We start from the raw sequence: 25533 nt of genomic DNA, 5'->3' as shown, positions 1-25533 counted from the left end.
CAGACCAGGCGAGACGTCTCTGAGTTTGCCCTGCTCTGGGAGCTCCTCTCTCTGCCAGGCCGGGCCCTGCTCGGTCTCCTCGGCCTGGGAGTTCACCAGGGTCTAGCTCACCTTGTGACGGGCCTGTGCTGGTGTGCCGATGGGGAAGCCCAGGCGAAGAACCATGCACGGGGCCTTGGAGATGATGCGGACCATGTAGAAGGAAGAAGGGGGCTGGTCTGGGGCACTGGGAAGAAACAGGAGTTCGTAAGCATCCCTAGGTTAAGTGGTGCAGGGGCTAGAGGAAGAAAACCAGGGGCCGGGGAGGTGTGTATGTGTGGGGGGGTGGGGGTGGGGGGTCATCACTTGGCTCACCTGGAAAGCAGCTTGACGTAAGAATAGCCCTCCACGAGCACAAAGCTGCTCCAGTCCCGGAGCAGGGAGGTCAGTGAGGAGTGGGAGATCCTGCACTGGATGGTGCTATAGCGCCCATTGCTGCCCGGGGTGTGCAAGTGCTTGGGGACTGGTCTGCAAAGGGGTGACAGAGCGGTCAGGTCTCCTGGCCCCCATCATGGGGGACAAGAAGAGGCTGCGAGCTGTCCCCTCCATGCCCTTCTCAAGGAGCAGGAGGGCTAGGAAAGGTCAAAGCGGGCAGCAAGGGCTTAGCTGCTGTCTGTGACTTCCTGCCTCCCTTTCCCATCATGCCCTGGGCCCTCACCCCGACTCTGTTGTCCCAATGATGGCCCAGGAGGAGACTCACGTATCGTGCTCCAGGATCAGCACCAGGCGGTGCATGTGCAGCCAACGCTGCCATGAATTCGCATCCATGGACAACACCGGCTTCCAGTAGGCGGCAAACTGGGCGTGGGATGAGTCAGAACCACTGTGCTGCAAGGAGAGCACCTGGAGGCAGGAGGGAAGCAGGGCCAGTCCTACAGGAGCATGCCCAAAACACCAGGGCACAGCCTCCAAGCCGCCAGGCACTCTTAGGGAGTCAGAGAGGGCTGTGGTTCAAGGCTGAAGGAACCTGCAGCGCAGCTTGGGGCAGAGGCAAAATGCTGTCTCCAATGCGCAGGTGAGATCAGGATGACCAAGTGCCGTGTGGATACAGACTGTGGAACCTGTCTCAGCTCAACCACCTCCCGGCTTGTCTGACTCACCTCGGAGGAAAGTCTGCTCAGTGACGGCAGGACCTGGCGATGAGGGCCGCTAGCACAGGTCACCCTGTGTCCAGCCGGGCTGACGGCCATGGGCTGAGTGTGCGTCAAGCACGGGACAAGCAGAAGCTTAGCTTCCAGGAAGCCCCCAGGGGCTGCCGAGGAGCAGTGGCTGGCCCCAGGTGTGAGGGGCGGGCGAGAAGGGCATCTTGTTATCTGCTGGGATCCCACCATGCAGGCATTCTGCAAGTCTTTCCCTCTGCTGCCTGTCGTTTGCTGAGGATAGCCGCTCTCTATTGACCCTGCTCCCTGGGGACTTGGGCACATGAAGGAGAGATGGTCTCAACGAAACTTAGGGTTCTCGGTTGGGGCCTCTGGCTTGGGAGGGAGTAGAAGGTGGTACTGGGCTCCAGATGAGGTGCCAATCCAAGTCCAAGGGGGACGAAGAGGGGACAATGCGAACCAGCAGAGCCACTCACCGGGGTCGTGGAGCCGGGAGGGATGTAGAAGAGCGGCACTCCACTCTTGGTGCTGTCGGGAAGGGTGAAATGTTCCGGGACGGAGGAGAAGGACTGCAGGTGGGCCAGCATCTGGTCCGTCTGGTTAATGCTAGAGGAGAGGGATGCAGAGTCTCGGGCAGGTACAGACAAGGGGAGCCCCAGTCTGCTTGGGCCTCCGAGGACCATGGACTCCTGCACACCAGCCTGGCCTGCTGAGGAACTCTCCTCAGCTGTCCACACAGCAAACGGGGTACCGCTCAGTGAGTGGTCCCTCGCTCACCTCTGCAATGTATTCCAGAAGCGGCGGATAACGTGGGTGCGGTACAACGAGCGGATGGGCTGTCGTAGAGCACAGGACACATCATGCAGAATGTCATAGCCGCCTTCCATCGTCACTTCCACCCGTGTTCCCCGAGGGCCTTCGAGCTCCATGGGCCAGGGGGCCACAGCCACATACTCAATGCGCATGTTGTGTTTCCACAGCAGGACCAGCTTCACCTCCAGCTGGGAGCCTCCTGCCGGGGAGGCAGGAGCATCAGTTAGAAGAAGGTACGGGCCTCTGTGCCTGGGCCCAGTCCTATTGGAAAGCTTCCCCTACCTCGTGGAGCTCGAGCTTGGTTCCCAGCTTGTAGACCCACACACAGCTAACTGCACAAGCAGACGTGGGAAGGACCAGTCTGAAATCAGGAGCCCGCACTGCCCTCAGCCGATTCACCGGGGCCACAGAAGCTGGGGCTGGCTGGCTAAATGCTAAGGCAGCCGTTCTCCACCTGTGGGTCGTGACCCCTTTGGCGGTCGGACGACCCTTCCACAGGGGCCGCTCCATTCTTAACAGTAGCAAAATGAGAGTGATGAAGTAGCAATGGAAATAATTTTATGGTTGAGGGTCACCACAACACGAGGAACTGCATTAAAGGGTCACGGCATGAGGAAGGCTGAGACCCACTGGGCTAAGACACAGCTCAAAACTGACTTGTCTCTCATGGCAAGCAGGGCCTTCCCCTGACATAGTCTCTCCCACGTGGACTCTGAGTGCCTCGACAGGAAAAACCTACTCAACAGATTCTTGGTGACTTCTGAGTCGCTTACCTTTGGCCAGTGTGACCTCTCGCACACTGTAGCCCTCCCGAAGCCGCACAGACACGGTGCTAACCAGGTCAGCTGGCACCTCCTTCTCAGTGTGCTTTTTCCGGCGCAGGGCCAAGGCAGGGTTGCTGCTGGCGGAGACCAAGTGCTCGTTAAACAGGCGGTGCTGAGAGCCTAGAAGACCAGCGAGGACGCGGGAAGGAGAGGTGGTCGTCAGCTGACACATCGCTGGGAGGAGGGCACCAGATGGAAATCAGGGGATCCCACAGGATCATTCTCTAGGGCCTGAGTGATCTCGAGGGCACATTCTACATCCCCTCCCACCCGACATCCAACCCACCCTGTCTCTCACCACAGTAGTATTCGGGGTTCAGGGCTTCCCCACTGCGGAGGAAGGAGTAGAGGAGGAATGCCCGGTGGTAGACGGTCAGGCCCAGGTTGCCTGGCTCGGGCTCAGGACAAGTGGACAGGTAGGAGCCAAATGTGGCCATTGCGATGAACTTCATCAATTCCACATTGGGCACGTGGCCAAAACTGCAGTCGTAAGAGTAAACTCCTCCCACCTGGAAAAGAGGCAGCACTTGGAGACCAGGGTCTCGGAGAAAAATCGAAGGAGAGGGAGAGCTGGGCTAGGTGGCTGTGCCCACCCACTGGACCAGAGGCTGGGAAGGGGTGGGCCCGTGTTCTCTCGGATGCAGGCCCCGGCTCCGCAGCTACCCTTCCGCTAGCTCTTTGGTCACACCAAACACCAGCCTCCCTCCCTATGGATTACAGTTTGGGGCGACTGTTAACTGACTTCTTGTCACCACCCAAGAGCCTTCAGTGTCTAACAGAGTGCTTCCCACGCTTTGGTGCCCATACAAAACACTGAGCATTTCTATTAAAATGCAGGTGCGATCTGGGGCGGGGCACGGGAGTCTGTTTCTAACGAGCTCTCTGCCAATGCCAAGGCTGCTGATCCGGAAACCACTCTTTGATTCAATAAGGCTGTGCTGGACACAGTGGTGCTCTCCAGATGCAACAGGGGCGTTGTGAGAGGGAGTGTGTGGCGGTGAAGCTTAAAATGTTCACAGTTTGGCCCTTTCCAGAAAAAGTCAGCAAACTCCTGCATTTAACCATTTACTCGACTCCCTGGCCTCACGTCTGTAACGCTTATCAACAATAACTTTATCCACCTTCCCTGCCCACTGGCAGGGAACGACAGGCAGTCCCCGGATTACGAACAAGATCTGCTCCCAAGTGTGTCTGTAAGTCAGGACATATGCACACAGTTCTTGTTTAGCCTCACTTTAGCGAACGAGGAGCCCTGCGGGAGCTGCGGGGGAAGCACTCGGTTGCTAGTCTTCAGGCCAACAGCTGGAACCCTCCAGCTGCGCCAGGACAGAAAGGTGTGCTGGCTGCCTTCCGCAGAGGTCTCCACTGCTGGAGACACTCGGGAGCCCCTCTGCCCTACCACATCGTGCCACTAAGCGTTGGAACCGGCTCGAGCGGAATGGTTTGGTTTGGCTTACAGCCTTTTCAAGTGCCCGAGAAGCTGTGCAGGTGAATGTGAAGGCGACCGTGATGAGAATTTGTACGAGAAATAGCAGAATACTTTGCAAAACTATACTACAACAAACCTTTAAACCTAGGAGAAATGGACAGATTTCTACAAACAGAGCATCTCTAAAGTAACCCTGAAGTAAAGTTAAAAAATCTGGGCAGACCTATTGAAAAAAAAAAAAAAAGCATCAGGTCATTAAAAGTCTCTCAAAAACAAAAAAATTCGGAGCTCAGACAGCTTCACTGGCTAATTCTGCCAAGCACCGAGAGAAGAAATGACATCACTTCTATATGACGATGCCTGAGTACAGATAAGAATGGAATTCTCCCAAATTCATTTTATGAAGCGAGTGTAACCCGTACACCCAACCCAGGCAAAAAATCACTAAAAAATGAATTATAAGGCCAATTTCTCTTATGAACACAGGCACAAATGTTATCTACCACATCCTAGCTGATAAAAGTTCACCAAGATAACAACAACAAAAATAGTACCTCATCACCATGTGAGAGTCATAGCATGTATACAAGGATACTTCGACATTAGGAAACAACCTACTCAGCACATAAATAAAACAAAAGAGCTGACAAACATATAAGAAATGATCGCATCAATTGATGCAGAAAAGGTCTTTGACAAAATCTAACAGATTACTGATAGAAACACTCCACAAAAGAAACAGGCGAATCCTTAGCAAAACTAAGGGCCTAAATACAAAATCACTGGCCAACATTGCTCTCGATGGGCAGACACTGCAAGCATCCCCCTTGAGAACAGGAACCCAACAAAGATGCATCTGTCAGCATTCCTATTCAATATGTGCTGGAAGTCTTAGACAAAAAGGCACCCACATTTGCAAAGAAATAAAAGAGCATTTGGAGAGAATATGACCCTACACATAGGCAGCCAAAAGCCTGAGCGAGAAAATGATCGGAACGCATCGGAAGACTCAGCCGAGTGGCGGGCACAAGAGCCAGTGTCACTTCTTCACAGCAACACAGAAGAGCTCAGCAACGGAGCTCAGCACCTCAGCCCTGCCACCCGAAAGATGAAATATTCAGGAATAAATATGAGTACAGACACTAAAGAAATGCAGAACTATAAAACACTAATACAAGAAACCAAGAGACCCAGGTAGGTGGAACAGATCATGCTCATGCACAGGTCGAGGGAGCACTATGAAAACATCAGTCCCACCCAAAGATCACCTACAATAATGCAGCCCTAGCCAGATTCCAACATTACTCTTTAAAGACAACTCTCTGTGGGAAGGAGAGAGCCCACGGTAAAGAAGAACAAAGTAGGCCTCGCGCTTCCTGCTTGTGCAGAATTAGACTACACAGCCTTGCTAGTCAAAACAGCCTGGTCCTGGTACAAGGACAGATACACAGACCAATGGAACAGAATTGAGAAAGATAGAGTGTCTCTACCAAATGACTGCAAACTGGATATCCATTTGCAGAATTCATATCTCACATCATATATAATAATGAACTCATGACGGATCGAACACCTAAATGTAAAACCTCGAACTATGAAGAATCATCAGTGAAAAACAGGGTTCAACTTAGGGCCCATAGGCAATCAAACTTAACTGAAAACACACAAACAGCACAGGACAAGCCAGATGACTGGGAGCTCCTAAGACTTAAGACACTTATGAACATAAAAAGATTTCATCAGAGGAGTATAAAGAGAAATCACAGGGTGGGACAGCGGCAATGATAAATCACACAAGTGACTAATCTCTAGAACGTCTCAAACACTGCAACACCTCAACAGGCAGTAGACAGCAACAATTAAAAAGTGGATAGAGGAAATGAACAGATACTTCACTAAAAAAGACATTCCAGAGGCCAAAAACATCAAGACAGGCTTGCCACCAGTAGCCCTTAGAGACACAGATCCAAACACTGAGATTCCACCTCACCCATCATTAATACAGGGGTTCACCAAACCAGACACCGACCCGTGCTGGTGAGGGTGCACAGGGCCGCTGCTGGCATGGTGAAATGGCAAACCCTTCACGAAGACGGAAGAGATCTGCCATCCACCTCGGCAAGCGCTCTACGTGGTATCACCTGCACACCTGTGCTCATTCGCGCCCTAGTCGCAAGAGTGAAAGGATGGGAACCACCGCTGCTCACCAATGGAAGAACAGACTAAACACAAGGGACTGTTACACGGTGCTACAGAATGACTTTGTATTTGAAAACACTGTGTAATATGGATGAACCTGGAGGGCATTATGCGGAGTAAAATCCGTCCATGGCAAAGCACAATTATTGTAGGAGACCACTATAAAAACAAGTTTTCATGCCGTGTGCGTGTGTGTGTGTGAAGGAGGGGGCAAGTTACTGTGTACTTGTGGCTAGAGAGCAGAAGTTAAAGTGGGAAAGAGGAAAGGCAATCGCACAGTGAGGAGGAGGTTGGCAAAAGAGGCGGCGGCAGTGGCAGGGGAGACACTGAGAGGCGCTCAACAGTCAAGGGCGGCAGAGGAAACTCCTGCTGTGGACGCAGCCTGGCAGCAACGGCGGTCTGCAAGTAGGTGCGTGGATCAGACATGCAGGCCAAACAGGCGTGGGAGCAGAGGCACACGTATTTAAGTGTGGCAGGTGATATTTATAAACAAGCATTTACCTTTGCTGCAAATACGTCTATGAATGTGGAGGAGCAAGCACGGGCAAAGTTATGAAAATTTCTTAGACAAAACTGGATACTTTGAAGAAATGGGTCGCGGGACCTGGACGCATAGGACAGCAGTCGCGGGGGACACTGAGGTCTAGCGGCAGGGTTCTCACAGAGAAGGTCTGCACCCTGCTGTGGCCTTGAAACCTCAGGATGCTATTTTCCTGTCTTGTCTCTTTTTTGTTCCTTATGGTTTCTATAATGTGTTCTAGTCTAGGAAGCACAGACAGAGCAGATGCACAGAGATGAAGACTTCGCGGAGATGGGGGGGGTTGTGTTTGAGGGGAATTGAGGAGCAAATAATGAATAGCAGGGGGGGGAGGGTCCACTAGAGCTGAATGTGATGATGTACATACAACTCTTTTCAAAAGCAACTTGATCCCCCCACAGAAAGGTGACAGGAAGGGACGATTCAACCAGGGTTGCAGTACTGCACTGACGAAGCACACATCCTTCCTCTAGTTCCTGAATGCTTCCCCCCGCCCCCCAACAACCACCATGACCCAGTTCTACCTTACAGATCTGGCTAGACTAGAATACTCATATTGGTTCAGATAAGCTCTTTTGACACATGGAATTCAGGACAGATAAAACCCTCAGGAACAGGAGTTGGAGCAGTGATATGAGAGTAAGGGGCCGATAGGGATGGGTGAGGGGGAAGGGAGAGAAAGGGGGAACCCATCACAAGGCTGGATACATAGTCCACCCCCCAGGGGGGATGAATAACAGAAAGGTGGGTGAAGGGAGACAATGGGCAGTGTAAGACATGAACTAACAACAATAGTATATAATTGATCAAGGATGCATGAAGATGGGAGGGTGGGGAAGGGAGGGGATAAAAGAGGAGCTAATACCAAGGGCTCAAGTAGAGAGAAAATGACTTGGAAATGTTGATGGCAACATATGTACAAGTGTGCTTAATACAATTCAATGATGGACTGTTGTAAGATTTATAAGAGCCCCCTAATTAAAAAGAGCTCCCAATACAATGATAAAAAACGATTCTCCAACGAACAGAGGCTGATGCGAGACAATGACCTTCCCCGCCAAGCCAAGTGAGTTAGGAAGCTTTCCCTTATAGCCAGTCCTCTGAGTCCCGACTTCCGGTCTCCAGAATCCCGAGGGACGAGGTTTGTATGCAGAAGGCCACGCGCTCGAGGCATTTCTGTGCCAGCAGCACGGGGTAACTGGGACGCCTGGCGAGAATGCCTAGCACTTTCGTAGGCCTAAGCTGGTGCCACGTGTAAACAAATGAGACTCAACAGCCCCAAGGGAAAATCACTCAGGTGGCCTTTCCAACAGATGAAGCGGTGACACTCCCTTGTACATACATGCCAGGGGGCGTAGTGCGACCTAAAGAGAAAGCAAGCAATGGATGGAACGTGGCAACATTAGGCTGAGTGACAAAAGGAAATCATACATGACCCTACTTATGTGAAATATCTAGAATAAGCAACTATATCTGGACAAGACGTGCTAGTGATTACCAAGACCGGGGAGGGAGAAGGGTTTACTGCTGAAGTGGTTCCGAGTTTCTGTTGGAAGTGATTAAAAACAAACAAACCTTTTTGGAAGCAGAGGGTGGTGACAGGAGCACCAAACCAATCCATTGCTTTCAAGTTGATTCTGACACCAAGCGACCTAGAGGGCTCTGCGGCTGTAAATCTCTACTGGGGTAGACAGTCTCACCTTTCTCCAGAGGAGCAGCGAGTGGGTCTGAACCTGTGAGTCTGCAGTCAGCATTCCACACTTACCTGACGGTGCCACAACATGGTAAATGTAAGTAACGCTACCGAGTTCATTGTGCGCTTAAGAATGGTTAAAATGGCAAACTTTTCTGTTTATATCTAGTTCACCACAATAAAGAGCAAAACAAAACAGACAGGCATGTGACAGCCAACCCAACGAGGCCTTCAGGGCTGCCCTCCCCTTCCACGGTCCTCTCACCCTGCTTCAGAGAAATGAGCGGGCCTTGGCGGGATTCCCCACATCTTCGCTCCTAGCCTTCCAGCCTTGAAGACGGAAACGATGCTCTCCCACTCCAAGAAGGGTCCCAGGATCTCTGCGCTTGAGCTCACGCCGCCCATCAGTTTAGGAGTGTCACTCCAGCAGGCATCCCTGCGTCTTTCCTTCATGTTACCCGCCATCCCTCCCCCCGCCATGTCTCCTTAGTAACATGCTGTCTGCAGCTCAGACACACACACAAACAACTCTTCTCCCACCCTGTACTTCCCGCTAGCCACCACCCCCTCCCGCACCCCGACTTGATCCGTGCAGTCAGATTTCTTGTGTCAACACTTGTCTCTGCTTCCCTCTCTTCTACCTTCTTTCAGCTTCCTGCAATCATGCCCCTGACTTCAATGACATGGCTCTGAAAATAATCCCCATGAACTCCTAATCAAGCCCAACAGTACTTTTGGTTCCTCGTTTAGTTGATTTTGTGATGTATCAGATACTGCTAACTACTTCCTTCTCCCTGAACACTTCTTTCCCCTGAGACAGCAGAATCTACTACCTCTTGTCTGAGCTTCATCCTTTGCTGAGGCCTCTTCCCAGGGAAGACCTTTAAGAGCTTTCCTGGCACCCCCTTGCCCTTAATACCCACCTCTCATCTAGTGCTCACTCCTGAGAATCAGATCTGCATACCCAGTTGCTAACTGTTAGGGGCTCTAGCCACCTGTCACGTATGCACATGCTTAGTGTTTTAAATGCATCGTTCTACCCAAGGAGGTACATGCTTTTATTAAAATCTCCATTTACAAATTAATTCAACCTCAAGGCGAAGTGATTTTGCCACTGTCATGCAATTAATAAGTGGAGCCAGGATTCACACTAAAAAAAAAAAAAAAAACCAAACCCAAACCCAATGTCATTAATTCCGACTCAGTCAGACATATCCAACTTTGTGAAATCCACACTCTTCTCCGTCCTCACCTGCACAAAAGAACAAGCCACGGTGCCGCTGCGAAGCTGGTTCAGCAGGGTCTCACAGACAGCAACATCGGGAACGCTTGTCACCCCATCAGTGATCACAATGATACCTGGAACAGGACACATCAGATGTGGGACCAGAGACATAGGCCAGCCCAGCAGACAGGACCCTGAAGACCTCAATTGTCCTCCAGCCAACGTTTTATAAATCTCAAATACTTTCCCCTTTCCCTGCTTCTTCAGGGCTGTATCACACCTCCCCGCACCTCTCCAGTTGGGTCCCTGAGGGCTGTCAGGGTTGCGGGTAATTGAGATTTGCGCTAATACAGAATTAGATTTTACAAGCAAGAAAATAGATCTTCCTGAGGTTCTCCAATCCCCTGGAGGCTTGTATTTTTGTTAATACCCCTCGTTCCTTCTTAAATCTTCCTGTTTCTCCAATCCTACCAATGCTCCTAGAAGCCTCACTTTGCACTGACCTGCACTAGAGTTGGAGGGCAGCAGCTGCAGGGCCAGGATGCCCTGGCGAATCATACTGACCAGTCCAACATCTGCTGTCACCATGGAGACTCCCACCTTTCGGCCTGGGGGCTCTGCTGAGTCTGGAGTCTGGTCTCCTGCCTGACCCTAAGTTACAGAAATCACAGCGTGGGACAGACGGCATAGCTGGCCCATCCACTGCCACGCCAGAACTGCTAGTCCAGGCCTGCCCGAGGAGAATCCCGTGAGAAGCCCAAGAAGAGCCCTCCCGTCCGCTACGAGGCAGCAGGACCCCAGCGCTCCTAGTACTTGCTCCCTGCTGGCCGGAAAGGCTCAGCGATGGAGCCTCAGAGGGGAAGGGAATCCAGCAGCAGAGGGTAATAAAGTAGGGCTGCCCACCTTCCCAATAAGAGCTCCTTTCATTACCATTATGAAACGTTTACGTCTCAATCTCATCACCAGACACATGGAGCTGCCAGGCGCCCCAGCTACTGGTGGGGTCGCCAAAAGGAATGAGAAGGGGATCCCAGTGCGCCCGAGCAGTTTTACCCGACTAAACAAAAGACTAAGCAGAGTTCCACGTGACGTCACCCATGATCGTCATGTCTGCAGGTCCATGGGGGAGATCTCATTTTCTCCCAAGACGATGTGTACTGCAGCCAAGCCCTTCCCCCACAGGAACCTGCTCCGGGCCCCTCTGGCACTGACTGCTGTCCTTGTCTCTTCGCCTTAGGTGTTTCCCTTTCTAAGAGGTCTCTGCCCGCTCTCTCTCCCACGTACCTGGCTTTGGGGATCATACTGCTGCTGCAGCATAGTAGCCACCTTGTCCTCATAGAGGCAGAGCTGCTCATATACCTGCTGCAGGAATACCTCTTGCTGAGAAGGATCCAGAAGACAGCCTTGTACTAGCACCTAAGAAACACACAGGCCAGACACACGATGGTCAGGGAGGCTCCTGGACATTGCCACTCCATCACTCCATCTAGGTGAGCCAGACTTCCTAGCCAAGCAGGATCTGAGGTCTGGGAGCTTTCCAGCTGGTTCTCTGTATCGGACATACATTTCACCAAAGCACTGCCCCAGATACCATCATCTGGGGCACCTCCTTTTTCTCTCTACAGCCATCCACACGAGGGCGCCCTAAGACCTACCAAATTGCTCCACCTCAGGCTACAGACAGGCTGGCTGTAAACTGCCCAAAATTCAGCCTGGTAAAACCTTTCTGTTCTCCTACTGTCTTCTTTGGGATTCCTAAGATACTGCACATGGAAGCTGCCTGAACTTTCCTGCTCCTTTCAAAGTTCTATGATGTTCTCCCAATGTTCCTTCCTTCCCTTCACCCCAGCAAATAAATCCCACCTCCCGCATCAGGAGAGAAAGAAAGCCAACAGGTACTACCCTCACTGGAACTGTGGGGGACTACTTCCTCACCTACTGAGTTGTCCGCTTCAGCCTCTGAAAGTAGCATTTTCTCTCCTCCCACACTTTTCCTTTCAAGCTCCTCTCTCCACTTGAACGTGGGCCTTTCCTTTGATTACCTTTGCACTCTCACACCACGGCCCTATTTCCTTCCTTTTCAAACGTAAGCAGATTTGTACATCACACTGGCAGCCCCTTGGGGCCCCTCGGCTCTCTTCCCCTCAGGCTCCCCTATACCCTAGCTCATGAACCACTGTGGAACAAGACTCTCCATCGCTCTCAGGACTGACCGGGTCGGACTGCGAGGAGACTAACAGACTCAGAGTAGTAGGGATGGAAGCTATAAAAAGATGAGAAAGATGGTTACAGCTGTATTGTTTAGAATAGCAAACATTAAGACAACCCCAAACCAAAAAACAAACTCACTGCCATAGTCAGTGAGACTCAGGGTGCTCTATAGGACAGGGCACAACTGTCCCCGTGCACTTACAGGACTGTCACTTTTAAAAAAATCATTGCATTGGGGGCTCGTACAGCTCTTATCACAATCCGTACATCCATCCATGTGTCAGCACATGTGTACATCTGTTGCCATCATCATTTTAAAGACGTTTTCTTTCTACTTGAGCCCTTGGTATCAGCTCATTTCTCTTCCCTCCCTCCTCCAACCTTCCTCCATCACGAATCCTTGATAATTTATAAATTTTTTTTTTTTCATGTCTTACACTGTCTGACGTCTCCCTTCACCCACTTTTCTGCTGTCCATCCCCCTGGGAGGGGGTTATATGTATCATTGTGATCGGTTCCCTCTTTCTCCCCCTACCTTCCTCTTCCCCTCCTGGTATCTGTCCTGGATTCCCTGTTTCCAGCTCTTATCTGTAGCAGTGTACATGCTCTGGTCCAGCCAGATTTGTAAGGTAGGATTGGGGTCGTGATAGTGGGGCGAAGGAAGCATTTAGGAACTAGAGGAAGATGTGTGCTTCATCAGTGCTACACTGCACCTGCCTGGCTCGTCTCCTCCCCACGGCCCTCTGTGAGGGGCGGCAGGACGGTAACTCTTACGCGTAGAACATCTCCACTTTCTAGGTGATGTGTGTACTGCTGGCCTTGCAGAACCCCTAAGCTACCTGGGCTCCTTTTAGACAACCCAAGTGTCCAACAATAAGGGTCTGTCTAAACATACTATGAGGACAGGTTTATGATACAATACTAAGCAGCCATTAAAAAACAGCTTTCAAAGAATATTTGTTAACAGAAAAAAAGTCTATCTTTTTTGGTACATGTATACATATACACATACATATGTACACACACAGCTACAGAAGGGAACTTTGTGGGAAAATTCCATTATTTTTTAACTCAATTTTCCCATGAACTTTTGAACCCCTTTGTACACACACACACACACACACACACACACACACAAACTGTGTATGGAATGAGTCTGGTGTTTCTTTCTTTTTGGACAGCAGGACAGTAATAGGGAGGACACACACATGCTCCAAAGACCGGAGAGAAGGTCCATAAAATGTTCACAGTGGTGCATTATGGCTGCATTTTATTTTAATAAAATGTGTATTTTAAAAATCTTCCAACAACCATGTAGTACTTTTAGAGAGTAGCAGGACACCCCTACTGTGGGGCTACAGAGAAAATGAGGATGCCGACTGGGGTGAACAGGAGGCCTTGCAGGCTGGCAGGCAGGCATCTCTCCTTCCCTACAGTGGCCTCCTTGCTCTCTTCCCTGCTGCCCTTTCTTCCCACACAGACTCAACCACCTTCCACGCTGACCGCAAACAAGAGCTTCCTACTACACAAGTCAGACTGTGTTACTGCCTATTGGAAACCAATGGTTCTCTACGACCTCTGGCTAGTAATTTTAACAGCTAACATTTTTTTCCTCTGCGGTACACTAAGTCAATCACCACATGCTACAGGTTCTGTTAATATGCCCATTTTGGCAAAGGGGACAGACGCACAGAGAAGTCAAGTCACTTGCCTAAGGGCACACAGTCATTAGCACCATTGGGAACCGGACATGTGATCCTACAGCCAGTGCCCTTAACCACGGAGATAAACTCCCCTATAGGATAAACGACTGTCACCAGCATACATTCTATGTTTCTAAAATAACCCCCACACAACAGCACGGCATTCAAGGCCTCTCCTAATCTGGTCCCTACTTCTACGTACGGTCTCCTCTCTATCTCCACCCTCCACGCACATTCAAACTTTATCAAAACTCCCTGGACTGAGAGGAGTCTCACAGCTCCATGTCGCTCTGCCGGGAATTCCCACGTCTACGTCTTTGATCGGTTACTCTCAATCCTTTCTTCAAAACTCGGTTAAAATGCCTCGTCACCTGCAAGCCTCCCATGGTGCTGCTCCAGCTGGGCTGGGTGCTCCCTCTCAGAGCTCCCATCGCCCCGGAGTCATAACTCACCAGTGCCCCCATCACTGTCAACTGAAAAGATGTCCTTCCCTACCTGCCTTCTGCACAGTTCAGTTCTCTACTCTTCTCGTCAGATAGGGATGACCTCTGAGTCACCTGTTTCCAGGACTACCTCAGGCCTGGCATAGACCCTGCAGGGTTCAGCTCCTGTTTGCCAAAGCGAACCACATTTTGAGTGATTACCCAGTTCCCATGCTCCCTCCCTCTCCTTGACCATTGGCTTCTGCAGTCTAGCTGGTCTGGGAATGCAGTCCACAGCTGCCGTCCTTAAAAGCTGCATCACGGAGAGCACATTATGCCAGGTGGTGGTCCAGAGGCTGCTCTCTGCACTGTAGCTGGATTTGTTGTTGCATCCTCCATGGGCGGTACAAATGGTTAAGTACTCAACTACTAGCCAGAAAAGGGTGGCAGTTCACATCCACCCAGAGGTCCCCAGGAGACAGGCTAGAAACGTGCCTTGGAAAGTTCACAGCAGCTTTGCAAAGGCCTCTGGGGCAGTTCTGCACTACACACATGGAGTCTCAGGAGTCCACTGCTGTCAGAGTTGGCTTGACAACAACGAACAGCACACGGTCTCCAGTTTTCCCACTCTCTGTCATAAAATGGAGCAAGCCACTTTATTTAGAGTCTGACCAATTCAGAAAATAATGGAAGAATTATTCATGGCTGGTCAGATGTTAATGTGTTCAATATATCTGTCATATCACATTTTTGGGTTATATCAATATCTATCTATCTATACAATGAACTTTTATTTTTTCCCCAAATCATTTTCTTAGGAGCTAATCCAGACATCATATAAAACAACATTTTTAACACTAGTACTGTCATTGTTAATATTTAGCTTATTCAATCAACTGTACCAAGTTGTTTTTTCCCTCCAGTGTTCAGATATATCTAGTATGTCTATATCTTAATTTCTACTTGAAGATTTTAAAGATTCCCCCTGATTTTAGGCTTGCACTTAATTCTAGCCCAATCTAAGGACAATTAGTTCTTATGACATGGTCCTGGTTGATGCAGAAGAGAACACCTCATGAAGAGATCACCAAAGATATGGGTGCTACAACAAAGTGTGGTGAAGAAACTAGATGGTGCCCAGCTACCAGAAGGACTAGCCTCTCCGGTCTTAAAGCAGCCATCTAAGTGAGGTGTCAGCTAACTCCAAATGGAAGAAACACACCAGCCTGTGCACTCCAAGGACTGTCAACAATAAAAACCCAAATCCAAAGTTGGAAATGGTATCAAAGTTTAAATTGTGAACCCGGTTTGCAGAAGGCTAGCTATCATGACAGTGGAAGCCCAAATCCATTCACAGGGTCCACACATGGATTAAGCGTCCAGCGAATCTCCTCTGCTCACATAGTCAAGGGATATGAATCGCCTTGTTATCATCACACGGAAAGCATGATAAAGTTAACTATGGCAGACGCAGTTAAGTTAAAGTATAACATCTTATCATTTGTTCTTCCTTTTGATCCATTTTAAAGTTGTTTCATTTTAAAAAACAAAAAGGGAAGAGGAAACATACATGGAATGGGCCTCCGCTGACTCCCCTCCGACCACAGACCAGGGAGGCGATAGCCTTGCTCTCCAGCAGAACGCAATGGAGAGGGAATGACTACAGATGCAGTTAGGTTAACATTTTTTTTTTTTTGAGGGTAAAGAACATTTTATGTGTTGCTCTCTTTGGAGGCCTACAGGAAACATAGTTTAATCGCTAGGAAAGGATATTTATTGTAATTTTAATTATTTAGCTTAGGTACTTCTCTAAGCCTTAAAGTCATTTTACATCTTTTCATTTATCTCTTTTCTGATCCATTTTCAATGTTCTAGTTTTAATATTTTCTGCCTTCCTTTTGATTGAGGTTTGTATCTCTTTTATTTTGTTGTCATTTTCTTGTTTTGTTTTTCTATGTATGAAATCAGGTAAATCGATAGCGACAATAACTGGATTCCTAGGAGGCATGGCAGGGGGGACAGAATAACAATGAGAACAAGAATGAAGAAAATGTTCTGGAGCTGATGTGGTGCTGCTTGTGCAACTGTCTTGGTGTGCGTGCACTACTGCGCTGTCATCTGCTAACCAAACGAGGTGGAGGGCTCTGCGATCCAGGCCCGCTGCAACTGCCACTTGCTTCTTCAACCCTCTGATTCTGCCCTGTCTCTCAAAACCAGGATGATACCTGAGGCAACAACGCAGCCATCAGGGGCAGTGCCAGGGCAAGGGCCTACCAATGAGTTGAGGGTATCTAAGAGTAGGTGAGGGAAAACTGGGCCAGTGCTTATCTAAGCCTGTAAGAGATAGTCTAGTCATAGACTTGGCTGTTTTCCAAAAGGCCTCTCATGTGATAAGCTGCTTGGATAGTAGATACACTCTGTAATTAATTACATCCGGCAGTCCACAAGGCCCTCTGAAAATGGACTCCCCTCTGGACTTGGAAAAAATGACCATTCTGGGTTTTTGGTTTATTTCAAAAAGCCACCTCTTGTGGCTAGGCGTTAGGGCACCAGTAAACCACCTGACAGGACAAACGGAGGAGGGAAGAACAGAGAAAACCAGATCTCAATGGGACTTGGAAAAGCAATGAGAAGCATTTGCACAATCAATGACAATTAACCTGAAGGCTACGGGGAGGCTCAGGAAGAACACGGAGCCTCATGAAGACAATTAGGAAATAGGTTCAAGGCCTTGAATAGTCAGGGGCAGGATCGAGGGTTTAGGTCAATGGACTATCAGAAATCAGGTCTGAGGGCGAAAGTGGGAGAAAGGCTACAGTACCTGGTGGGACTGCAGGCCGATGATGGAGGAATAGGCCTGGATAGTTATGTAGATCTCAGGCTGGAAGTCCACGCATGATCCAGGCACTCGGAAGGGCCGCAGCAGCCCTCCCAGGCAGCGGGACAGGGCATAGAAAACCTCATCGAACAAGATCTCCCCGGTGGAATCGTCCTGAGGGCAATGCGGAGAAAGAACTCTTAGGGGTGACCTCAGCAGAGGGCAGAGACGAGCAGCTCCCATGGACCAGTGGGGCCCTTATGCTGGTTTTGCCCCCAATCACAGTCTCTTGTCTTTAAACACTAACTGCTCTGTGATGTGTCTTTGATGTCTCCTTCCGCCACTGGCAGGCTGGGACCACTTTTCCCTCTCCCCGAGACCGCATCCTCCCTTCACCCCAACCCATTCAGCCATTCTTCTTATTGTCTCCCCACAACTCCTCACCACAATGCCGGTCGATGGACTGAGGTCCAGCTCAATGACAAATCGATACTGCCAAGCCAGGAAGGTGACCCGAGTGGAAGGAACCAGGAGGAATGGCCTTGGGACCACGGGTTCATCTGGTTGCCACCCAGGGGGCAGGACACTTAGGACTTCCAATTCCTGCTCAGACTGAAGCTGAAAGGATGAAGAGAAAAGAGACGAGTCAGAAAGAGTTACCCCTTTCTTCCCAGCACCTGGATTCTCATCCAAATACACAGGACTGGCCTAGTCGCCTGGAACCCAACCACATACTCCTTCCCCAGTACTCAGAGAAATGACCACACACTCTCCTCTGTGGGATTCTCTTGTGAGCAAAGTCGCTCGCCCCTTGCAGATTGTCTCTTAGCCTCACCTCCTGTCTCTTTCCAGCCCTCAAATCCCACCAGCCTCTAGGCCTCACCAGCAGTTCCTGGGGCGTGGCCTGCACAGTCTGATGCAGGTGATTGAGGAACCATGCCAGGCGAACGTTTCGGGAGATTCGATAATCCTTTTTCATCAAGAGGAACACCTGCCCTGCTTCTTCCACCTGGGGACAAGGAAACATGAATACATCTGCAACAATTCACAGTGCATAAAGCTCCCAGGACATAAAGACCACTGTACAAGTAACAGTTTCTAGTAGCTCACAACCTGCAAGTGGGAGGCAAGGTAGCAGGGGTGGAAAGATTACTTACCCTCTCCCACCCACTGGTCCCTCAGATTCAGTTCTCCGGTCTCTACATTCATTCCTTCTAAACAGGTCAGTCTCTCTCGCTATCTATAGATATACACAGATATAGATGAGGTGATCTTTCCACAGTATGTCCAAAGGTTGGTGTGTGAATTTTTCTTCTAGCTACATGCTCGAGAGCAGAAGTTGTGTCTTGTTCGATTTCTGTGTCCCTGAGCGTGGTACATCGCTTAACACAGACCAGACATTCATCAAGTGTCTGATATTCTGAATGAATGCCATCCAATTTCTGCTTACAAGCCATGACCACCAAACTCAAAGACCAAACTTGCTGGAATCAAGTCGATTCTGACTCACAGAGACCCTGTAGGACCACGTAGAACTCCCCTGTGGGTGTCCTAGACTGCATAGCTAGAGGAATAGAAAACCTATGTTTCTCCCTCAGAGTGGCTGGTGGGTTCAAACTACAGACCTTGCGGTTACCAGCCCAATGCCACCAAGGCTCCTTAGTCATGACTACAGCAGACAATAAAGAATCTTCAGTAGTGGATGGCCAGCCCCCCCCCCCCACACACACACCTCAAAAGTAAACATCTGCGAACCACAGTCTCTCAGACCACCTCCCCCTTCAGCTGTCAACACATTATTTTTCGGCCTCCAGGGCCTCACAGGCAGTCAGCTTACTAATGTTCTAACAAACATCGATTCTTTTGCCCCGTCCTCATCCTCCCCGTGATCCAAGCCCTGCCAAATCTTGACGGGACGGATGTGACATTCTCCCTTGTGTACTTATGTACCACGGTGACTGCACTCTGAGCAAAAGAAACCGGTCCCCTGCCAGGGGGTCAACTATAACCGGTCTTTACCAGCCTTCTTCATCTGCCAGGTCAGCTGCAGCTCCTTCCTGTTCCCAGCAGCGTCCCTGTCCTTTCAACCACCTCTCTGCACCTGAGAAGCCTCCCTGTTTCACAGAGAAAGTAAGAATTAACTGGTTTGAACTCCCCTAACTACGGCCTTTTGCCTCTCTAACTAACCCTTCTCTAATTAATTAAAGCCTCCTCACTTCCTTACTCTTGTCTCACAGGAGAACGAGATGTGATGGCAAGCATGGCCGAGCCCAGCGGTAAAAACATGGTGGCCGCAGAACTGGGAAGAGTCTGTTAGTGAGATATCCCCGGGTTCCTTAGTAGGGGAAAGACCAGAGAAAGGGCGAGCACAAGTCCATGACTGGGAGACGCGGTGCTGAATGGAAATGAAGCCCCTCCCACACGGGAGAGAGTGAAAGAGCCCCCAAAGCAATGTCAGACACAAGTGTGGAGAGCAGACAGGTGGCTGCTAGAAGCCTTAGAAAAATCTGCCTTCTTCTCTAAGACAAGCACAAGGATAACAAGATATTAAACAAAACCCCGGGAAATGGCAAGAGTGAAAGTCGAAGGCAGGAAGAGGGCAGGAACTCGCATTTTACTGAGCACCTAAAATATGTGCAATTGTGCAATACAGATGTTACGTGCAAATTTCAGATTCAGATGACCTGGCTTTGAAATTCCAGTTCTATCACTTACAGACTGTGAGATCTTGGGAAAAGGACTTTACCTTTTTAAGGCTCAGTGTCCTCATTTACAAGGAGCTCCAGTGGCACTGTGGGTTCTTGCCGGGCTGCTAACCCCGAGGTCAGTGGTTCAAACCCTTCAGCTGCTCCACGAGAGACAGATGAGACTATCTGCTCTTGTAAAGATTTATCGTCTCTGAAATCCTACACGATGTTGCAGAGTTGGGATCGACTCACTGACGATGGCTTGACTTGGAGTTTTGTCCTCATTTGTCAAATGGGGATAGTAATACCAATCAAACAATGATGCTGTGTGGATTAAGTGAAATTATGCACAATAAATGATCAGCACAGGACCCAAGTGAATTGTCCTTAGAATATGGCCTTCTAACCATGGTCTTTTAACTCCCACAAAATGACTAGGTGGGGCTCTCTGTAAATAAGGTACACGGGACCTCTGTGGAGACCCAATGCCCATCTCCAGACAATTGGACTCCCTTCACAGAGGGCTCACAGGGAAGAAAGGAGCCAGTCGGGGTGCAGTATAGCACCGATGAAACACACAACTTTCCTCTAGTTCTTTGGTGCTTCCCTCACCCCACTCTCATGACCTCAATTCTACCTTACAAATCGGATTAGACCAGAGCATGCACACTGCTACAGATAAGAGCCCGCAACACAGAGAATCCAGGATAGATAAACCCTTCAGGCCAACAAGGAGTAGAGATACTATGAGGATTAGGGAAGAGTGGGGGGAGAAAGGGGGAATCAATCACAAGGATCAATCTAGAACGCTCTCCCAGGGCGACGAATAACAGAAAAGTGGGTGAGGGGCAACAGAAGCCAATGTATGATATGGAAATAATAATCTATAACTTATCAAGGGTTCATGAAGGAGGGTGTGAAGGAGGAAGGGCAAGAAATGGGTAGCTGATATCAGGGGCTCAAGTGGGAAGAGAATGCTTTGAAAATGATGGTGGCATATGTTCAAATGTGCTTGACACATTGGATAAATGTAAGGATTGTGATAAGAGCCCCTAATAAAAGTATTTTTTAAAGAGTGTGACTATGGAAATATGGGGCCACCAAGGTCCATTTTGCCATTCCACTAGGTTGAGAGAGTGGATCCCAAAGGTGGAGGATGGGACTCACCACCATCAAGAGGAGCTGGGAGCAGAGCATGTCCATTGGACCCAAGGTCCATGTACAGAGAACCTCCTAGATCCAGGTGTCAGAGACGGCTGTAACAGTGGAGATAAGTGAGTGCAAGGCAGTGAGAAGTGGTGGCTAGCTCAGCAGAACTTAGCAACAAAGACACGGTGGCCACAAAACCAGTGGCTTCTTGAGCCACAGCGAGATGTCTACAATGGGTGTGGCAAACCACGGAGCAACAGAGCTCCGTACCTTTCCACAGGTGACTTGCTGGCAGACGCAGGTGCCTCTGAGCACTTATTAGTGGAGCTAAAGAAAGAGCTGTAACACTGGCCTGGTCACACCTTTGGCCAGGTCCTGCTGAGTGGGGCTTGGCAGTAGAGGCCTGACTACAGGCATGGCTGACGCTGCCCCAACCAAAGAATTGTATCCTGAACTGTTCCTGTTAGTTCCTAGTTGACCTTGCTCCTAAATTGCAACGTGTAATAAACTCCACCACCATGACTAAAATCTGGGAATTCTGTGTGACCCTTACAACCATTTTTTAATCAAGTAATTAGTGCCACGGGAGGGATGGCTAGTGGTGGAGGTTTTAGGTGATGTTCATCTTGATGCGGTAAGGGGACTTCTGCACAATACCACTTTTCCAGTCTCGCACTTGGTAGCAACATAAAGAATGAAACATTATAGATGACTACCAGGTACGGTCCTAGGGTCTTTTAAATATATACTGAACAGGAGGAGAAAGTGGAAGCCCCAAAGGCAAAGTGCATTAACACAGTAGGTCTCGAGTCAGAAGCCAGCCTAGGCCTGACGACCTTCAGGGCGATGAATGAACGCAACTGGGGTTTGAGAAAGGCAGGAGGACGGACAGTGGGCATAAGGAGCATGATGGGCAATATTCAATAGTAAGTGAAAGGTTGCTCTGGCATAAGCAGGAAGACAGAAAGAACATGCCACCCTTGGCAGGATGTGATTTGGTTGCAGTCTGAGATTCAACTCATGCTCTGGGAAACCCTGCTGAGTTGACTGACACACAGCAGTGCTACAGGGCAGCCGCGCACGGGCTTGCCAGCCATCCCTGTCCCGAAGAGCAGATCTCCAGTCTCTTCCCCTACAGAGCAGCTAGTGGGTTCAAACCGGTAATCTCCCAGCTAGCAATCAAGCACTTAATCACTGGGCCACCAGGTACCTCTGGGAAATAGTACTCTCTGGTCTACCGCTTTGCTACAGGGAAGCTAGGCCCTAGCTAAGGCTTTGGATTTTATCCTGGAAGTCAAGTTCCTCAAGGTTTTTCATAGGACAGCCGTAGTAATAGTATAGATCCCCTAAAGATGAAGGGACTGATTAGTACTCAAAGCAGACATTTTGCAAATTGAGGCTGTTCCAGGGTGACGGGAGGAGTTGTGCTGCAGGGTAAGACAGTGGCTGCCTCTCACTGAGGAAGTCTCACTACGAAACTCAATCTAAATGTCAGCTGAACTCTGCAGGGAGCTGAGGGACATGGCATTCTGAGGGACCTTTGGGAGCTAGGATAAGGAGGATCTGGTGATTAACTGGAAGTGGGGGCAGGGGAGGAAAAGGACAGGAAAGGTGTCAAGGATGCCTGGGCTACCATACACAGCCAGTAAGTTGCCAAACGATTTCCAAGTTTGCTAGACAAGTAAGACCACTGTTCACCATCATTTCTGACCACCGCCATGTGGGCACCATCACTTCTTCCCTAAAAGTCCATCAAATTGTACACTCTCATCGCCAAGTCGCTAAAACAAGAAAAGGAGTCTACTTACTGGCAAAGGAGGAAACAGAGCAACTGCTTCTGCTTTCCGTTTCTCGGGCTCAGGGTGGCTCACCTTCCTAACCTAGGTAACCTGCCCTTCAGAATGGACTGCACTGATGTGGCTTCTCTTGTCTGTGAGTTATCCTAGAACCCGGACACGGTCCTTGTCTGAAAGAGAGGGTGGGGATGACTTCGACTATTACCAGCATAAGAGGGCGATCCCAATTCAGCAGTCTGTTCTGTTCACCACTCTATTGTCAGAGCCTCGTGGCATGCCTGGTGCTAAAGAATGCACAGTAACAGGTTGCTGAATGAAGGGATCCACTGTGCCGCCAACCAACGCGCAACTGTCAGATAATGGTCACACTAATCACCACCAGTATGCCGTTTCTCAAGGTAAGATCTCACTCTACCCTGGATGTTATTTTCCTGTTCTTTAGTATTTAGGGTTCTCTCTCTCTTTCCCAATGCTCGCCTGTTCGGGCTCTCCTGTTGCTGTGCGGTGCCATCAGGGTGGCTCTGAGCCGCGGCGATCCCTTGTAAGGCAGCGTGAAACACTGCCTGGTCTCGCGCCGGTCTCGTTGTTGTTTGCGTCCATTTTTGCAACCACTGTGTTACTCGGCCGTGTCAAGGGTCTTCCTTTCCCCAAGCACGGTGTCCTTTCCCAGTCTTGGCTCTCCTGAAAGCACGTCCAAAGTAGACAAAGTCTCACCATCCTCACTTCAGAAATGACTACTCCCGTCCAGACTTGCAGTCTTGGAAGCCACAGACGCGGGGCCACTCTGTCCTTTAGGGTCCCTATGAGTTGGAGTTGACGCAGGGGCAATGAGTTTGGGTTTTTGCTCCTGTGAGTCTGGAAGGAGTCCTGCATGGCCATTTACTTCAGCTCTTGTGCTCATCACCATTTAAACTGCATAGTAGGAAATTCCCTCACACTGAGCCAGAATCTGTGTTTTTTAGTATCTTGGCCAAATCTTGAAATCTGTTCTCTGGAAAACATCTATTTTAGTTGTACTCCCTAGGACCACACAGGAAATATTTGACACACCCGCCTTCCAAAGTAGGGCTTAACAAACATCTCACGTCTTCTGCTTTTCAGAATAAATACCTCAACACTTCTCCGCCTTTTGGCTAAGATCAAGTGCAGAATAAACCCTCCAGATTCTTGAACAATTGTTTCAAGTTCTCACATAATCTTGTATGTGCTCCGAATGAACTCTGGCTAGTTTCCTCTGCAACTCAAATTGTGTGCCAGAAGAAACATAACACTTCAGGAGGGCACAGAGCCAGTCTATATTATTTTGGGGGAAAGCTTTACCCTTGGAGTCGACTAGATGGCAGGAGGTTTGGTGTGGCTTCTGGCTACCCTACTACTGACTTAGCGGCATCAGGACTAGGGGAAGGCTTATGAACAACCTGAGATTGTGCAGATGACACAACTTTGCTTGCTGAAAGTGAGGGGGACTTGAAGCATGTGCTGATGACGATCAAAGATTGCAGTCTTCAGTATGCATTACTACTTAATGTAAAGAAACCAAAATCCTTAAACTGGATCAGTAAGTAACATGATAAATGAAGATTAAAGTTGTCAAGGATTTCATCTTGCTTGAACTCACAATCAATGCTCAAGGAAGCAGCAGCCAAGAGAGCAAACAATGCATCACATTGAGTAATTCTGCTGCACAAGTTTTCGGTAAATTATTGAAAGGTAAAGATGTCACTTGGAGGACTAAGGTGAATCTGACCCAAGCCATCATAATTTCAGTCACTTCATACGCATGTGAAAATCGGACATTGAATGAGGAAGATCAAAGAAGAATCAATGCATTCAAATGAGGGTGCTGACACAGAACAGTGAAAGTACTATGAATTGCCAAAAGAACAGGTGTGTCTTGGAAGATTTACAACCAGAATGCTCCTTGGACGAAAGGATGGTGCGACTTTGTCTAATGTACTTTGGACGTGTTGTCAGAAGAGACCAGTCCATGGAGAAAGACATCGTGCTTGGTAAAGTAGAGGGGCAGACCTTTGACAAGATGGATTGACACAGTGGCTGCATCGATGAGCTCACACATAAGAACAATTAAGGGGACCAGGACGGGTTTGATTCTGTTGTACACAGGGTCGCCATGAGTTAGAACCGACTCAATGGCACCTAACAACGACGACGACAACAAACTATTGACTTGGGAAACTCCCATGATGTCTCACTTTTGCTGTTAAGGCACATCCCCCAGTCTGTATTCATAAGTCACTCAGTATGCTTTGGACACATACCATTACCAAGTAGTCAGAAATCCAGTTCACTAGTCTACTGTAAAGCTTAGCATGGCTGTCTCCTAGTAAGTCTCTTTTCGGCTTCATTTTCCTGCTAATGTGATCAGGATGTCATCAAGTCCTTATCCAAGTTCAATAAGGATAAGGTCCATGTGACCACGCACTCGTTCATCCAGTCAATAAATTTATGGAGGGCTGGCATATGCCAGTCTAGGTCCAAAAGACACAAAGGAAAACAGGCAACTGCCTGTTATCATAAAATTTAGCTCATAAAAAGAAAAACAATAATCAAATAAACATTCTAATTATTGTCCTACAAGCTGAGTCAAGTTCTCCAGAATGATGTGTTGCGCATGTAACACAGCATGAAACAAAGAAACCCGATCCTGGCTCGGATCTTAAGAGAAAGTGTTATCGAAGATTGAGCAAGGTTTCCCAGATGAGGAAGGAAGTCAGGTGAAAGATACAGACAAGAACTGTGCCATTTAAAACCTTTCTTCAGGGTGTTAATAAAACCAAAAACAAACTCACTGCCGTTGAGTCGACTGCAACGCCTGGTGACCGTCCAGGACAGGGTGGAACTGCCCCTGTGGGCTTCCAACACTAAC

General features: G+C 49.1%; 1 protein-coding gene across 3 annotated transcripts in view; it reads right to left on the bottom strand.

Annotated features, from left to right (window-relative positions):
- SZT2 (SZT2 subunit of KICSTOR complex) overlaps window positions 1-25533 on the bottom strand; it is a 58562-nt gene that overhangs the window by 28542 nt on the left and 4487 nt on the right. For 2 of the 3 annotated variants that reach the window (XM_075554965.1, XM_075554972.1), the window contains exons 2-14: window positions 17898-18023; window positions 17459-17632; window positions 17018-17188; window positions 11145-11276; window positions 10364-10511; window positions 9888-9994; window positions 3075-3285; window positions 2726-2950; window positions 1917-2151; window positions 1616-1745; window positions 740-882; window positions 355-507; window positions 112-226 (exon numbers count right to left, since the gene is read on the bottom strand). In XM_075554965.1, coding sequence (XP_075411080.1) covers window positions 112-226; window positions 355-507; window positions 740-882; window positions 1616-1745; window positions 1917-2151; window positions 2726-2950; window positions 3075-3285; window positions 9888-9994; window positions 10364-10511; window positions 11145-11276; window positions 17018-17188; window positions 17459-17632; window positions 17898-18023 — 2070 coding nt within the window. The remainder of the gene's footprint in view (window positions 1-111; window positions 227-354; window positions 508-739; window positions 883-1615; window positions 1746-1916; window positions 2152-2725; window positions 2951-3074; window positions 3286-9887; window positions 9995-10363; window positions 10512-11144; window positions 11277-17017; window positions 17189-17458; window positions 17633-17897; window positions 18024-25533) is intronic. The other variant, XM_075554982.1, reaches the window with a different exon arrangement.

This window comes from Tenrec ecaudatus, chromosome 1, assembly GCF_050624435.1.
Source record: "Tenrec ecaudatus isolate mTenEca1 chromosome 1, mTenEca1.hap1, whole genome shotgun sequence".
In the NCBI taxonomy this organism is placed as follows: domain Eukaryota; kingdom Metazoa; phylum Chordata; class Mammalia; order Afrosoricida; family Tenrecidae; genus Tenrec; species Tenrec ecaudatus.
This window is presented reverse-complemented; position numbering and strand designations above follow the sequence as displayed.